Genomic DNA, 16,284 nt, shown 5'->3' on the forward strand with positions numbered 1-16,284 from the left:
CGTGTCCCCCTGCTTAAGCCAGTACATGTCCAGGCCCCTCTGAAGTTTGCTAGAGTGCATTTGGATGATCCAGAAGAGGATTGGGAGAATGTCATATCGTCAGATGAAACCAAAATAGAACTTTTTGGTAAAAACTAAACTCGTCGTGTTTGGAGGACAAAGAATGCTGAGTTGCATCCAAAGAACACCATACCTACTGTGAAGCATGGGGGTGGAAACATCATGCTTTGGGGCTGTTTTTCTGCAAAGGGACCAGGACGACTGATCCGTGTAAAGGAAAGAATGAATGGTGCCATGTATCGTGAGATTTTGAGTGAAAACCACCTTCCATCAGCAAGGGCATTGAAGATGAAACGTGGCTGGGTCTTTCAGCATGACAATGATCCCAAACACACCGCCCGGGCAACGAAGGAGTGGCTTCGTAAGAAGCATTTCAAGGTCCTGGAGTGGCCTAGCCAGTCTCCAGATCTCAACCCCATAGAAAATCTTTGGAGGGAGTTGAAAGTCTGTGTTGCCCAGCGACAGCCCCAAAACATCACTGCTCTAGAGGAGATCTGCATGGAGGAATGGGCCAAAATACCAGCAACAGTGTGTGAAAACCTTGTGAAGACTTACAGAAAACGTTTTAACCTGTGTCATTGCCAACAAAGGGTATATAACAAAGTATTGATAAACTTTTGTTATTGACCAAATACTTATTTTCCACCATAATTTGCAAATAAATTCATTAAAAATCCTATAATGTGATTTTCTGGATTTTTTTTTCTCATTTTGTCGGTCATAGTTGACGTGTACATATGATGAAAATTACAGGCCTCTCTCATCTTTTTAAGTGGGAGAACTTGCACAATTGGTGGCTGACTAAATACTTTTTTCCCCCACTGTATATGTTGTTGTGCAGTTGGAAGTAAAAGTAAGTAAGCCTTGTCCGAGCCAGAATGGCCTGATTCTGTAAAGTGAGGCAGCATGACATACAAGTACACCCCCTAGACACGACGCTAGTCTATCGCAGGGCATTACCCCCAATCCATCTGCCAAGTAGAGGCCTCGGGTACCATTTTTAGAGTCTTTGGTATGACTCAACCAGGGATCAAACCCCCAACCTTCCAATCTCAGGACGGACACTAACCACAAAGCCACTGAGTTGGAAGTATAAACTCACATCTTTTGGTGGCTCTCATCAGTGAAGTAGAACATTCTGGCGATGTGGAAGCCCAGCTCAGACAGGTACTGGAGGCAGAGGAGCACCAGTCCCACACGACTCAAACTGAGGGAGGGGAGAAAGGAGGGGGGAGGGGGCGGTGAGGGAGAAGGACATGGAAGAAGTGGAGGAATAGAAGGAAGTAGTGAGAGGCAGGGGAGAGAGATACAATCATTAGAAAAAATTTAAATAACAGTCAGTGAAATGCTTATATGCCTTTTAAGAATGTCATCAATTTACATGTACAGGTTATGCATGTGTTATGAAGTCCTTATGCAAGTACAAATGTGGAGTAAAAGTGTTGCTGTTCAGCTAAAACATGAATATGGCAACTCTCAGGTGCTCTTACAGTATAGGTGCTTATATACAGTACCAGTCAAAAGTTTGGACACCTACTCATTCAAGAGTTTCTTTATTTGTACTATTTTCTACATTGTAGAATAATAGTGAAGACATCAAAATGATGAAATAACACATATGGAATCATGTAGTAACCCAAAAAAGTGTTAAACAAATCAAAGTTATGGTAATATTTTATGTATCATTAAGGAAAATGTTGGGAAATGTCAAAGATAAAATATAGTATACATGATTGACATTTTATAAGTCCAGATGCATGTCTAAATAAGGAATATAGTCAATACAATGTGTAAACATGCTTTGATGAATGTATGTATTTTATTTTTTTTAAGTGTTTGTGCCATGCCACCAATATGAGATAAGGGAAAGAGGCAAAAGTGCCCATGGCCTTTTTGGAGTAAACATGTGTTATTGGACTTTCAAAGATAATAGTGGCGTGGCAGTTAAAGATGTTAATCCGTGATCTTAAGGGGAGTAGCTTTATAAGCTATGTATACATGACTGTGCATTTGTGTGTGTATATAAGAGATCTCTAAGCCAAAGAGAGACAGTTGCTCCATGGAACAAGCTCGGCTTTATTATGCAATAAAGTCTCATTCTTGGATTCACAAGCTCCGGTCTCTTGAGATATATTTTTAAGTTGACTATTTTTTAGTCAAATATTTCTACGACAAAGTATATTTATATTTGAGATTCTTCAAAGTAGCCACCCTTTGCCTTGCTTGGGCCAAGAAACACGAGCAATGGATATTAGATAGTGGAAATGTGTCATTTGGTCTGATGAGTCCAAATTGGAGATTTCTGGTTCCAAGCGCCGTGTCTTTGTGAGACGCAGAGTAGGTGAACGGATGATCTCCGCATGTGTGGTTCCCACCGTGAAGCATGGAGGAGGTGGTGTGCTGGTGCTTTGCTGGTGACACTGTCAGTGATTTATTTATAATTCTAGGCACACTTAACCAGCATGGCTACCACAGCATTCTGCAGCGATACGCCATCCCATCTGGTTTGCACTTAGTGGGACTATCATTTGTTTTTCAACAGGACAATGACCCAAAACACACCTCCAGGCTGTGTAAGGGCTATTTGACCAAGGAGAGTGATGGAGTGCTGCATCAGATTACCTGGCCTCCACAATCCCCCGACCTCAACCCAATTGAGATGGTTTGGGATGAGTTGCACAGCAGAGTGAAGGAAGAGCAGACAAGTGCTCAGTATATGTGGGAACTCCTTCAAGACTGTTGGAAAAGCATTCCTCATGAAGCTGGTTGAGAGAATGCTATTTGAAGAATCTCAAATACAAAATATATGTTGATTTGTTTAACACGTTTTTGTTTACTACATGATTCCATATGTGTTATTTCATAGGTTATGTCTTCACTATTCTGCAATGTAGAAAATAGTAAAAATAAATAAAACCATTGAATGAGTAGGTGTGTCCAAACTTTTGACTGGTACTGTTTGTGTTTATATGTGCCTTCAAAACGTATTCATACCCCTTGACTTATTCCACATTTTGGTGTGTTACTGCCTGAATTCTAAAGGGATTAAATATATGTTTTCCCTCACCCATCTACACACAATACCTCTTAATTTTTGGAAACAATTTAGCAAATATATTGAAAATGTACTTAAGTATTCACATTGAGTCAATACATGTTAGAATCACCTTTGGCAGCAATTACAGCTGTGAGTCTCCAAGAGCTTTGCACATCTGGATTGTACAACATTTGCACATTATTCAAGCTCTGGCAAGTTCGTTGTTGATCATTTCTAGACAGCCATTTTCAAGTCTTGCCAAAGATTTAAGTCAAAACTGTAACTAGGCCAGTCAGGGACATTCAATGTCATCTTGGTAAGCAACTCCAGTGTATATATTGTTAGTATTGTGGAGCAACTACAATGTTGTTGATCCATCCTCAGTTTTCTCCTATCACAGCCATTAAACTCTGTAACTGTTTTAAAGTCACCATTGACCTCAGAGAAATCCCTGAATGATTTCCTTCCTCTCCGGCAACTGAGTTAGGAAGGACGCCTGTATCTTTGTAGTGACTGGGTATATTGATACACCATAGAAAGTGTAGTTAATAACTTCACTATGCTCAAAGGGATATTCAATGTGTTTTTGTTTTTTACCCATCTACCAATAGGTGCCCTTCTTTGCAAGGCATTGAAAACCTCCCTGGTCTTTGTGGTTGAATCAGTGTTTGAAATTCACTGCTCGACTATGGGACCTTACAGATAATTGTATGTGTGGGGTACAGAGATGAGGTCATTCAAAATTCATGTTAAACACTATTATTGCACACAAAGTGAGTCCATGCAACTAATTATGTGCCTTGTTAAGCACATTTTTACTCATTCACTTATTTAGGCATGCCATAACAAAGGGGTTGAATACTTAAGACATTTCAGCATTTCATTATTATTTAATTTGTAAAAAACATAATTCCACTTTGATATTATGGGGTATTGTGTGTAGGCCAGTGACACAAAACCTCAATGTAATCAATTTTAAATTCAGGCTGTAACACAACAAAATGTGGAATAAGTTAAGGGGTGTGAATACATTCTGAAGGCACTGTATGTGCTTATCTATGCTTCTATGTTTATTGGTGCTCATGCGGTTATATATGCTTTATATGTATTTGTGCTAATATTAGCTGCTTATCTATGCTTATATGCATGCTTCTATTAGGGGTGTGACGTTTAAATTAAATTGGGATTGTTAACGTTTTAAAAGAATCACTAACCGAAAAACATATTAAAATAATTACAATCACAGGGCAGTTATCAAAAAACGAACAAGTCCCGATCATCATCAAGGGAAAAATAAACATTTAACAAATACCTAACGTAAAATGCTGTAACGTTAGGAGATATGAATCTTTCAAATTATTTGCTCCGCAAGTCATCCTCGTTAATAGTTGAAAAGATTGCAGAGTGAGACAGGGAAGCGACAGCAGCGAAGTCCTGTATGGCAATACTTTGAGAAGTTAAATGAGAAGGTTGTGAAATGCAAACTTTGCGAGGTGGAATTGAGCTACAGTGGCAGTACAGGTGCAATGCTGAAAGGGAGGCACCGTGAGACCCAACCTGTTACTGGCAGTAGTGCGATAAGGGACGGAATGAGAAAATCACAGCGCTGATTACAGAAATGATTGCAGCTGATATGCAGCCATTGTCAATGGCATGTCTAGAACCAGACTACAAGATGCCATCTCGAAACAATTTTAAAAAATGGCAGTTTAAATGTTAAGACATTTTTTACATTTGTCACATCCCTAGCTTCTACATGTGCTTACTTGAGCAGGTATGCTGCAGAGACGTGCAGCAGGTAGAGACTGATGTACTGCAGCTGGCGAGGGATCTCTTCCTGAGGACAACAACACAGAGCAGTCACATCAGGGGTTTGTTCATTAGTGCAGTGGTTCCCAACCTTTTTTGAACCATGGCACACCTTGATGGGATATAAAATTATGTATTTAGTGGTAATGACCAGGGGTTGGATCCGGTTCAGGGAAAATAACAGAAAACTGGAAAATAACAAAACATTTCAAGGAACAGAATCAGAACCGCGAACGAAAGTGATCTATACCGTTCCGGAACAGAACCGTTATTTTAAAAACAGGGGAACCGGTTAATAACGTTATTTCAGTTCCGGACATTTTTTTCCAGTCCCACAAAAAAAACGCAACAAAGTGCCTATGCAAAGCCCTCACTCAGTCACTCAGAAACGTATTCCAGTGTCTGCCTGCCTGCCAGCTGAAATGTTTTGCCAGTGTGTGTGCGTGTGTAGGCCCCTCCCCCTCCAAAGCATAGTTTAGTAGCCTACTGACGTTACAAGCGTGATTCAGAAATGTTTATTAAAGAATGGATTAACCTTTTCAGTACTAGTTGAGGATACTATAGTTATCACATTTCACATTGGATTTATTAACTACAAAAAGGTAAAACATGTTTTCAATTTTAATTCTGGTGCAGCTCTGCACACACAAGCTTGTTAACTAGTTAGCTAGCTGGTCCAACGTTAAGCCTAAGTTCAAAGACATTCAAAGTTCCTTCATAGAAGCAGCTCCTCCGTAGGTATAATTATGTGGGCTTAATTCAGATAATGCATGTCAAGATGCTTCAACCCAAGACTTTTCCTCCACCCTCTCTCGCTCACTCTCCCCACCCGCAACATTTCTGTCGCATCTCACGCCCTACACTCACCTGTCCAATGCATGTAAATAGCTTGCCCACTCCATAGCAAGCTGCTCTATCCGCACTGATTGGTGAAGTCATTTAATGTCGAGCTAAATGTAAAAAAAAAAATAATATATATATATATATATATATATATTTATTCAGAGGTATAAAAAAGGAACAGATATAAAATCGTTACTTTTTTGGGGATCTAACACGTTCATAACTTTATTTTGCTGGTCGGAACAGTTGAACGGTTCCAACCCCTGGTACTGACCTCCAGCTCATCTGATCCATACTACAAATCATCTATTTTCATATAGATTAAATAAGGTTTATTTGAAATATTTTCATAGTTTTGATAGTTCCTTACTCATTATGGTTAATTTGTGTGTAGCCCTTTAAGAGCGTTTCTGCACCAGAAAGAAAAGAAAAAATGTGGTCCGGTAAAATAGGTCTTTAGCTTTCAAACTTTTGGGCAACAGACAAGCAGCTTTCTGTGTTGCAAAAATACAACCACGGACACAAAGCCATGCTCCGTTTGTTTCTATGGCAGAGGCTGTGGTATAGCTAAGCCCAGAACCATATATTAACAAATCAATTTCTCTGGCTACGCCTAAATCAGACTTTCCTAATTTGATTAGGAAAAGTTCCGCGGCACACCTGAAGGTTTCTCAAGGCACACCAGTGCAGCTAACAAAAATATATGGAAATGTCTGCTCTACACAAAATTACAACCAACTAATGGCAACATTACCGCAAAAATGGAAGAGGAAAGTGGAAGGGGGAGAAAGTAAGGAACTGTCGGCCCTGCATTAAAGACCAACATTTGTTAAAGAAAGTTGTGATCAATAAGAGAGTATACCAGTTTCATTTAAGGGCCGAAATATTGACAGCTGTGCCATATAGATTACAAAATAGTTGGGAAGAGATTTGCGATATACCGATTCCATGGCACATGGTTTATGAATTGATACATAAAACGACGCCGGATACAAAATGTAAGAGTTATTCAATTTAAATTATGAGAAATTCTTGAAACCAACAGACTGTTACATATAATGTATATATGGAGGATACAACCATCCCAGCTCTGCAGATTTTGCTGCGAAGAGACAGAATCATCACTTTGTTTTTGGTCAATGGTTCAGGAATGCCTGAAGAATTGCAAACACACACAGAATGGTGTTCAGGGATACAGTGCATTCGGAAAGTATTCAGACCTCTTCCTTTTTCCACATTGTTACATTACAGCCTTATTCTAAAATGGATTAAATAAATAAAAATCCTCAGCGAAAACAGGTTTAGAAATATTAGTAAATGTATAAAACATAAAAACCTTATTTACATACAGTACCACACCAACTCATTCCAGGGTTTTTCTTTATTTGTACTACTTTCTACATTGTAGAATAAAAGTGAAGACATCAAAACTATGAAAGAACACATATGGAATCATGTAGTAACCAAAAAAGTGTTAAACAAATCAAAATATATTTTATATTTGAGATTCTTCAAAATAGCCACCCTTTGCCTTGAGAGCTTTGCACTCTTGGCATTCTCTCAACCAGCTTCACCTGGAATGCTTTTCCAACAGTCTTGAAGGAGTTCCCACATATGCTGAGCACTTGCTGGCTGCTTTTCCTTCACTCTGCGGTCCGACTCATCCCAAACCATCTCAATTGGGTTGAGGTCGGGTGATTGTGGAGGCCAGGTCATCTGATGCAGCACTCCATCACTCTCCTTCTTGGTAAAAAAAAGCCCTTACACAGCCTGGAGGTGTGTTGGGTCATTGTCCTGTTGAAAAACAAATGACAGTCCCACTAATCCCGATGGCGTATTGTGGCAGAATGCTGTGGTAGCCATGCTGGTTAAGTGTGCCTTCAATTCTAAATAAATCACAGACAGTGTCACCAGCAAAGCACCCCCACACCATAACACCTCCTCCTCCATGCTTTACGGTGGGAAATACACATGCGGAGATCATCCGTTCACCCACACCGCATCTCACAAAGACACGTGATTGGAACCAAAATTCTCCAATTTGTACTCCAGACCAAAAGGACAAGTTTCCACCGGTCTAATGTCCATTGCTCAAGTTTCTTGGCCCAAGCAAGTCTCTTCTTCCTATTGGTGTCCTTTAGTAGTGGTTTCTTTGCAGCAATTCGACCATGAAGGCCTGATTCACGTAGTCTCCTCTGAACAGTTGATGTTGAGATGTGTCTTACTTGAACTCTGAAGCATTTACTTGGGCTGCAATTTCTGAGGCTGGTAACTCTAATTAACTTATCCTCTGCAGCAGAGGTAACTCTGGGTCTCCCATTCCTGTGGCAGTCCTCATGAGAGCCAGTTTCATCATAGCGCTTGAAGAAACTTTAAAAGTTCTTGAAATTGTCCAGATTACTTTAAGACGAAGGTCAGTCAATGACGGACTGTTGTTTCTCTTTGCTTATTTGAGCTGTTCTAGCCATAATATGGTCTTTTACCAAATAGGGCCATTGGTCTTTTACCAAATAGGCCTATCTTCTGTATACCCCCCCCCCTACCTTGTCACAACACAACTGATTGAGCCCAACACATTAAGGAAACAAATTCCACAAATTAACTTTTAAAAAGGCACACCTGTTAATTGAAATGCATTCCAGGTGTCTACCTCATGAAGCTGGTTGAGAGAATGTCAAAAGTGTGTGCAAAGCTGTCAAGGCAAAGGTTGGCTATTTGAAGAACCTCAAATATATTTTGATTTGTTTAACACTTTTTTGGTTACTACATGATTCCATGTGTTATTTCATAGTTGATGACTTCACTATTATTCTACAATGTAAAAAATAGTAAAAATAAAGAAAAACCATTGAATGAGTAGGCGTGTCCAAACTTTTGACTGGTAGTGTAAATATTCAGACCCTTTGCTATGAGACTCAAAATTGAGCTCAGGTGCATCCTGTTTCCATTGATCATCCTTGAGATGTTTCTACAACTTGGAGTCCACCTGTGGAAAATTCAATTGATTGGACATGAATTGGAAAGGCACAAACCTGTTTATATAAAAGGTCCCACAGCTGACAGTGCATGTCAGAGCAAAAACCAAGCCATGAGGTCGAAGGAATTGTCCGTAGAGCTTCGAGACAGGATTGTGTCGAGGCACAGATCTGGGGAAGTCTACCAAAACATTTCTGCAGCATTGAAGATCCCGAAAAACACAGTGGCCTTCATCATTCTTAAATGGAAGAAGTTTGGAACCACCAATACTCTTCCTAGAACTGGCTGCCCTGCCAAACTGAGCAATCGGGGGAAAAGGGCCTAGGTAAGGGAGGTGACCAAGAACCCGATGGTCACTGACAGAGCTCCAGAATTCCTCTGTGGATATGGTTGTCCTTCTGGAAGGTTCTCCCATCTCTGCAACACTCCACCAATCAGGCCTTTATGGTAGAGTGGCCAGATGGAAGCCACTCCTCAGTAAAAGGCACAGGACAGCCCGCTTAGAGTTTGCCAAAAGGCACCTAAAGGACTCTCAGACCATGAGAAACAAGATTCTCTGGTCTGATGAAACCAAGATTGAACTCTTTGGCCTGAATGCCAAGGGTCACTTCTGGAGGAAACCTGGCAACATCCCTATGGTGAAGCATGGTGGTGGCAGCATCATGCTGTGGGGATGTTTTTCAGCGGCAGGGACTGGGAGACTAGTCAGAATCAAGGAAAAGATAAACGGAGAAAAATACAGAGAGATCCTTGATGAAAACCTGCTCCAGAGTGCTCAGGACCTCAAACTGGGGCGAAGGTTCACCTTCCAACAGGACAACGAGCCTAAGCACACAGCCAAGACAAGGCAGGAGTGGCTTCGGGACAAGTCTTTGAATGTCCTTGAGTGGCCCAGCCATAGCCCAGACTTGAACCCAATCGAACATCTCTGGAGAGACCTGAAAAATAGCTGTGCAGCGACGCTCCCCATCCAACCTGACAGAGCTTGAGAGGATCTGCAGAGACGATTGGGAGAAACTACCCAAATACAGGTGTGCCAAGCTTGTAGCGTCATACCCAAGAAGACGAGGCTGTAATCGCGGCCAAAACTGCTGAGTAAAGGGTCTGAATACTTTTGTAAAAATGTCTAAAAACCTGTAGATTGATGAGAAAAAAAAAACAATGTAATCAATTTTAGAACAAGGCTGTAACGTAACAAAATGTGGAAATATTCAAGGAGTCGGAATACTTTCCGAATGCACTGTAGATGGGAGGGGTTGAGTGGAGCTGAAATAAGATAACTAATGTAAAATATAGTGTCCATAAAATAGGTTCAGAACTTTTGTGAAACAGCACAGTTGAACATCGCAAATAGAAATCAAAACTGGACGGTCTTCAGGGATAGATGTGAGGGGTTGAGGGTAGCTGAAGGATGGGGTTAAAAATAAACAAAAGAGAACTATTGTAAAATATACTGTGTCTGTAAAATGTATATAGTATGTACAGTGGGGAAAAAATGTATTTAGTCAGCCACCAATTGTGCAAGTTCTCCCACTTAAAAAGATGAGAGAGGCCTGTAATTTTCATCATAGGTCAACTATGACAGAGAAAATGAGAAGAAAAAAAATCCAGAAAATCACATTGTAGGATTTTTAATGAATTTATTTGCAAATTATGGTGGAAAATAAGTATTTGGTCATTAACAAAAGTTTCTCAATACTTTGTTATATACCCTTTGTTGGCAATGACACAGGTCAAACGTTTTCTGTAAGTCTTCACAAGGTTTTCACACACTGTTGCTGGTATTTTGGCCAATTCCTCCATGCAGATCTCCTCTAGAGCAGTGATGTTTTGGGGCTGTCGCTGGGCAACACGGACTTTCAACTCCCTCCAAATATTTTCTATGGGGTTGAGATCTGGAGACTGGCTAGGCCACTCCAGGACCTTGAAATGCTTCTTACAAAGCCACTCCTTCGTTGCCCGGGCGGTGTGTTTGGGATCATTGTCATGCTGAAAGACCCAGCCACGTTTCATCTTCAATGCCCTTGCTGATGGAAGGAGGTTTTCACTCAAAATCTCACGATACATGGCCCCATTCATTCTTTCCTTTACACGGATCAGTCGTCCTGGTCCCTTTGCAGAAAAACAGCCCCAAAGCATGATGTTTCCACCCCCATGCTTCACAGTAGGTATGGTGTTCTTTGGATGCAACTCAGCATTCTTTGTCCTCCAAACACGACGAGTTGAGTTTTTACCAAAAAGTTATATTTTGGTTTCATCTGACCATATGACATTCTCCCAATCCTCTTCTGGATCATCCAAATGCACTCTAGCAAACTTCAGACGGGCCTGGACATGTACTGGCTTAAGCAGGGGGACACGTTTGGCACTGCAGGATTTGAGTCCCTGGCGGCGTAGTGTGTTACTGATGGTAGGCTTTGTTACTTTGGTCCCAGCTCTCTGCATGGTCTTGCGTGGAGCCCCAGATCGAGGGAGATTATCAGTGGTCTTGTATGTCTACCATTTCCTAATAATTGCTCCCACAGTTGATTTCTTCAATCCAAGCTGCTTACCTATTGCAGATTCAGTCTTCCCAGCCTGGTGCAGGTCTACAATTTTGTTTCTGGTGTCCTTTGACAGCTATTTGGTCTTGGCCATAGTGGATTTTGGAGTGTGACTGTTTGAGGTTGTGGACAGGTGTCTTTTATACTGATAACAAGTTCAAACAGGTGCCATTAATACAGGTAACGAGTGGAGGACAGAGGAGCCTCTTAAAGAAGAAGTTACAGGTCTGTGAGAGCCAGAAATCTTGCTTGTTTGTAGGTGACCAAATACTTATTTTCCACCATCATTTGCAAATAAATTCATTAAAAATCCTACAATGTGAATTTCTGGATTTTTTTTCCTCAATTTGTCTGTCATAGTTGATGTGTACCTATGATGAAAATTACAGGCCTCTCTCATCTTTTTAAGTGGGAGAACATGCACAATTGGTGGCTGACTAAATACTTTTTTCCCCCACTGTATAAACTGGAAGTAGAAGCCTAAGTGTTGGGGTCTATTAGTTTACTCTATTTAGGGGAGAGGTGGTAAGGTTAGGGGAAAATAAATAAATATATATACATATATACATATATACATACATACATACATACATACATACATACATACATACATACATACATACATATACACACACAGTTGAAGTCGGAAGTTTACATACACCTTAGCCAAATACTTTTAAACTCCGTTTTTCACAATTCCAGACATTTAATCCTAGTAAAAATTCCCTGTCTTAGGTCAGTTAGGATCACCACTTTATTTTAAGAATGTGAAATGTCAGAATAATAGTAGAGAGAATGATTTATTTCAGCTTTTATTTCTTTCATCACATTCCAAGTGGGTCAGATGTTTACATACACTCAATTAGTATTTGGTAGCATTGCGTTTAAGATTGTTTAACTTGGGTCAAACGTTTTGGGTAGCCTTCCACAAGCTTCCCACAATAAGTTGGGTGAATTTTGGCCCATTCCTCCTGACAGAGCTGGTGTAACTGAGTCAGGTTTGTAGGCCTCCTTCCTCGCACACACTTTTTCATTTCTGCCCACACATTTTCTATAGGATTGAGGTCAGGGCTTTGTGATGGCCACTCCAATACCTTGACTTTGTTGTCCTTAAGCCATTTTGCCACAACTTTGGAAGTATGCTTGGGGTCATTGTCCATTTGGAAGACCCATTTGCGACCAAGCTTTAACTTCCTGACTGATGTCTTGAGATGTTGCTTCAATATATCCACATAATTTTCCTTCCTCATGATGCCATCTATTTTGTGAAGTGCACCAGTCCCTCCTGCAGCAAAGCACCCCCACAGCATGATGCTGCCACCCCCGTGCTTCACGGTTAGGGATAGTGTTCTTCGGCTTGCAAGCCACCCTCTTTTTCCTCCAAACATAACGATGGTCATTATGGCCGAAGAGTTCTATTTTTGTTTCATCAGACTAGAGGACCTTTCTCCAAAAAGTACGATCTTTGTCCCCATGTGCAGTTGCAAACCGTAGTCTGGCTTTTTTTATAGCGGTTTTGGAGCAGTGGCTTCTTCTTTGCTGAGCGGCCTCTCAGGATATAGGACTCGTTTACTGTGGATATAGATATTTTTGTACCCATTTCCTACAGCATCTTCACAAGGTCCTTTGCTGTTGTTCTGGGATTGATTTGCACTTTTCGCACCAAAATACGTTCATTTCTAGGAGACAGAACACATCTCCTTCCTGAGTGGTATGACGGCTGCGTGGTCCCATGGTGTTTATACTTGCGTATTATTGTTTGTACAGATGAACGTGGTACCTTCAGGCGTTTGGAAACTGCTCCCAAGGATGAACCAGACTTGTGGAGGTCTACAATTTTTGATTTTCCCATGATGTCAAGCAAAGAGGCACTGAGTTTGAAGGTAGGCCTTGAAATACATCCACAGGTACACCTCCAATTGACTCAAATTATGTCAATTAGCCTATAAGAAGCTTCTAAAGCCATGACATCATTTTCTGGAATTTTCCAAGCTGTTTAAAGGCACAGTCAACTTAGTGTATGTCAACTTCTGATCCACTGGAATTGTGATACAGTGAATTATAAGTGAAATAATCTGCCTGTAAACAATTGTTGGAAAAATTACTTGTGTCATGCACAAAGTAGATGTCCTAACCGATTTGAGATATATATATATATATATCAAATTGTAATTGCCACATGCGCCGAATACAACAGGTGTAGACATTACAGTGAAACGCTTACTTACAAGCCCTTAACCAACAATGCAGTTAAGTAAAAAATAGATAAGTAAAAAATTAAAATAAATAGCAAATAATTAAAGAGCAGCAGTAAAATAAAATAACAGTAGGGAGGCTATATACAGGGGGTACCGGTACAGAGTCAATATGCGGGGCACCGGTTAGTCGAGGTAATTGAGGTAATATGTACATGTGGGTAGAGTTAAAGTGACTATACATAAATAATAAACAGAGTAGCAGCAGTGTAAAAGAGGGGGATGGGGTGGGGTGTGGGGGCAATGCAAATAGTCCGGGTAGACATGATTAGCTTTTAAGGAGTCTTATGGCTTGGGGGTAGAAGCTGTTAAGAAGCCTTTTGGACCTAGACTTGGTGCTCCGGTACCGCTTGCCGTGCGGTAGCAGAGAGAACAGTCTATGACTAGGGTGGCTGGAGTCTTCGATCATTTTTAGGGCCTTCCTCTGACACCGCCTGGTACTTGGTCCTGGATGGCAGGAAGCTTGGCCCCAGTGATTTACTGGGCCGTATGCACTACACTCTGTAGTGCCTTGCGGTCGGAGGCCCGAGCAGTTGCCATACCAGGCGGTGATGCAACCAGTCAGATTGCTCTCGATGGTGCAGCTGAAGAACATTTTGAGGATCTGAGGACCCATGCCAAATCTTTTCAGTCTCCTGAGGGGGAATAGGCTTTGTCGTGCCCTCTTCACGACTGTCTTGGTGTGTTTGGACAATTATATTTTGTTGGTGATGTGGACACCAAGGAACCTTTTCCACTACAGCCCCGTCAATGAGAATGGGGGCGTGCTAAGTCCTCTTTTTTTTCCCTGTAGTCCACAATCATCTCCTTTGTCTTGCTGACGTTGAGGGAGAGGTTGTTATCCTGGCACCACTCGGCCAGGTCTCTGACCTCCCTGTAGGCTGTCTCATCGTTGTCGGTGATCAGGCCTACCACTGTTGTGTCGTCGGCAAACTTAATGATGGTGTTGGAGTCGTTCCTGGCCATGCAATTATGGTTGAACAGGGAGTACAGGAGGGGACTGAGCACGCACCCCTGAGGGGCCCCCGTGTTGAGGATCTGCGTGGCAGATGTGTTGTTACCTACCCTTACCACCTGGGTGCGGCCCCATCAGGATGTCCAGGATCCAGTTGCAGAGGGAGGTGTTTAGTCCCAGGGTCCTTAGCTTAGTGATGCGCTTTGAGGGCACTATGGTGTTGAACGCTGAGCTGTAGTAAATGAATAGCATTCTCACATAGGTGTTCCTCTTGTCCAGGTGGGAAAGGGCAGTGTGGAGTGCAATAGAGATTGCATCATCTGTGGATCTGTTGGGGCGGTATGCAAATTGGAGTGGGTCTAGGGTTTCTGGGATAATGGTGTTGATGTGAGCCATGACCAGCCTTTCAAAGCACTTCATGGCTACAGACGTGAGTGCTACGGGTCGGTAGTCATTTAGGCAGGTTATCTTAGTGTTCTTGGGCACAGGGACTATGGTATTACAGACTCAGTCAGACACATGTTGAAAATGTCAGTGAAGACACTTGCCAGTTGGTCAGCGCATATTTTATTTATATATATAATATATATAGGGCGGCAGGGCGGCAGGTAGCTTAGTGGGTAAGAGCGTTGTGCCAGTAACCGAAAGGTCGCTGGTTCTAATCCCCGAGCCGACTAGGTGAAAAATCTGTCGATGTGCCCTTAAGCAAGGCACTTAACCCTAATTGCTCCTGTAAGTCGCTCTGGATAAGAGCGTCTGCTAAATGACTAAAATGTAAAAAAAATGTAAATGTGAAATGATGCAGACAATTACATTGATGGAAGCCACAATCTATCTGCAATATTAAAGCTGATCTAGGTGAGGAAGCAATATGTGATTTTGTAATTTCGGTGAAAATGCCTTTGAAATTTGGGTGGAAAATCCTTTTTATGATGAATATGATGTGACAGAATTTCCTTACTCAGACTAAAGGCAGATTTAATTAAGATTTCCTTTTAGTAACTTGTTTTCACACCAGCAAGCACACACACTGATATCACTCCTCCGTTTCTTACAGCCTCAGCACTGACCTTGCGTACTTTCTGGAAGTAGAGCTCAGGCAGGGCGTGAAGCCAGTAGGCCAGCTGAGTGAGATAGAAGAACTTCACCTGAAACCTGCAGCACGCACGTTCACACACACACACACACACACACACACACACAGATGTTGTTAAAGGATATGGTGCAGAGCAGGGTTCTCCTGCCAACTCCGGTACTGGATAGCTATTGGGTGTGCAGGCTTTCGTTCCAGCCCTGCAGTAACATACCTGATTCAGCCAATTAAGGTCCAGATACAGGACCTTGATTATTTGAATCAGATGAGTTACTGCAGGGTTGAAACGAAAACCTCAATACCCAGTAGCTTTCCAGGACTTGAGTTGGGGAAACCTGAAGGAGTAAAGAAGGGTTGTTTAACCCATCATGAGAGGCCTACTAATAGTTACACCTGAGAAGAATACAATCTTAATTTTTACTTTACAAGAAGATCAACTATAAGGGAGTTACATTGCCATTGTGCTAATGATTATGGTTAACACAATATATATTGTTCCTGTCTGCGCCCTAAATGTCCTGGTCAAGAGTATTGCACTATACACGGAATAGGGCACCATTTGTGATGCAGACAGCAACAAGATACCCCTGTTTTAGTGCCGAGTCATCATACCTGAGGTGGACATGTGGGTAGTTCTCCCAAAGGTTGCTAGGGTGAAACAGGTATCCTTCCTGAAAAGAGAAAAGGGAGACTTTAGTGGAAATCTTCATGAT

At 41.6% G+C, this 16,284-nt stretch overlaps 1 protein-coding gene across 1 annotated transcript in view; it reads right to left on the reverse strand.

Annotated features, from left to right (window-relative positions):
• Positions 1-16,284, reverse strand: part of LOC121549125 (translocating chain-associated membrane protein 2) — a 31,397-nt gene that overhangs the window by 2,793 nt on the left and 12,320 nt on the right. The window contains exons 5-8 of the mRNA XM_041860980.2: positions 16,184-16,242; positions 15,549-15,633; positions 4,864-4,934; positions 1,163-1,267 (exon numbers count right to left, since the gene is read on the reverse strand). Coding sequence (XP_041716914.1) covers positions 1,163-1,267; positions 4,864-4,934; positions 15,549-15,633; positions 16,184-16,242 — 320 coding nt within the window. The remainder of the gene's footprint in view (positions 1-1,162; positions 1,268-4,863; positions 4,935-15,548; positions 15,634-16,183; positions 16,243-16,284) is intronic.

Source organism: Coregonus clupeaformis, chromosome 33, assembly GCF_020615455.1.
Source record: "Coregonus clupeaformis isolate EN_2021a chromosome 33, ASM2061545v1, whole genome shotgun sequence".
Lineage (NCBI taxonomy): Eukaryota > Metazoa > Chordata > Actinopteri > Salmoniformes > Salmonidae > Coregonus > Coregonus clupeaformis.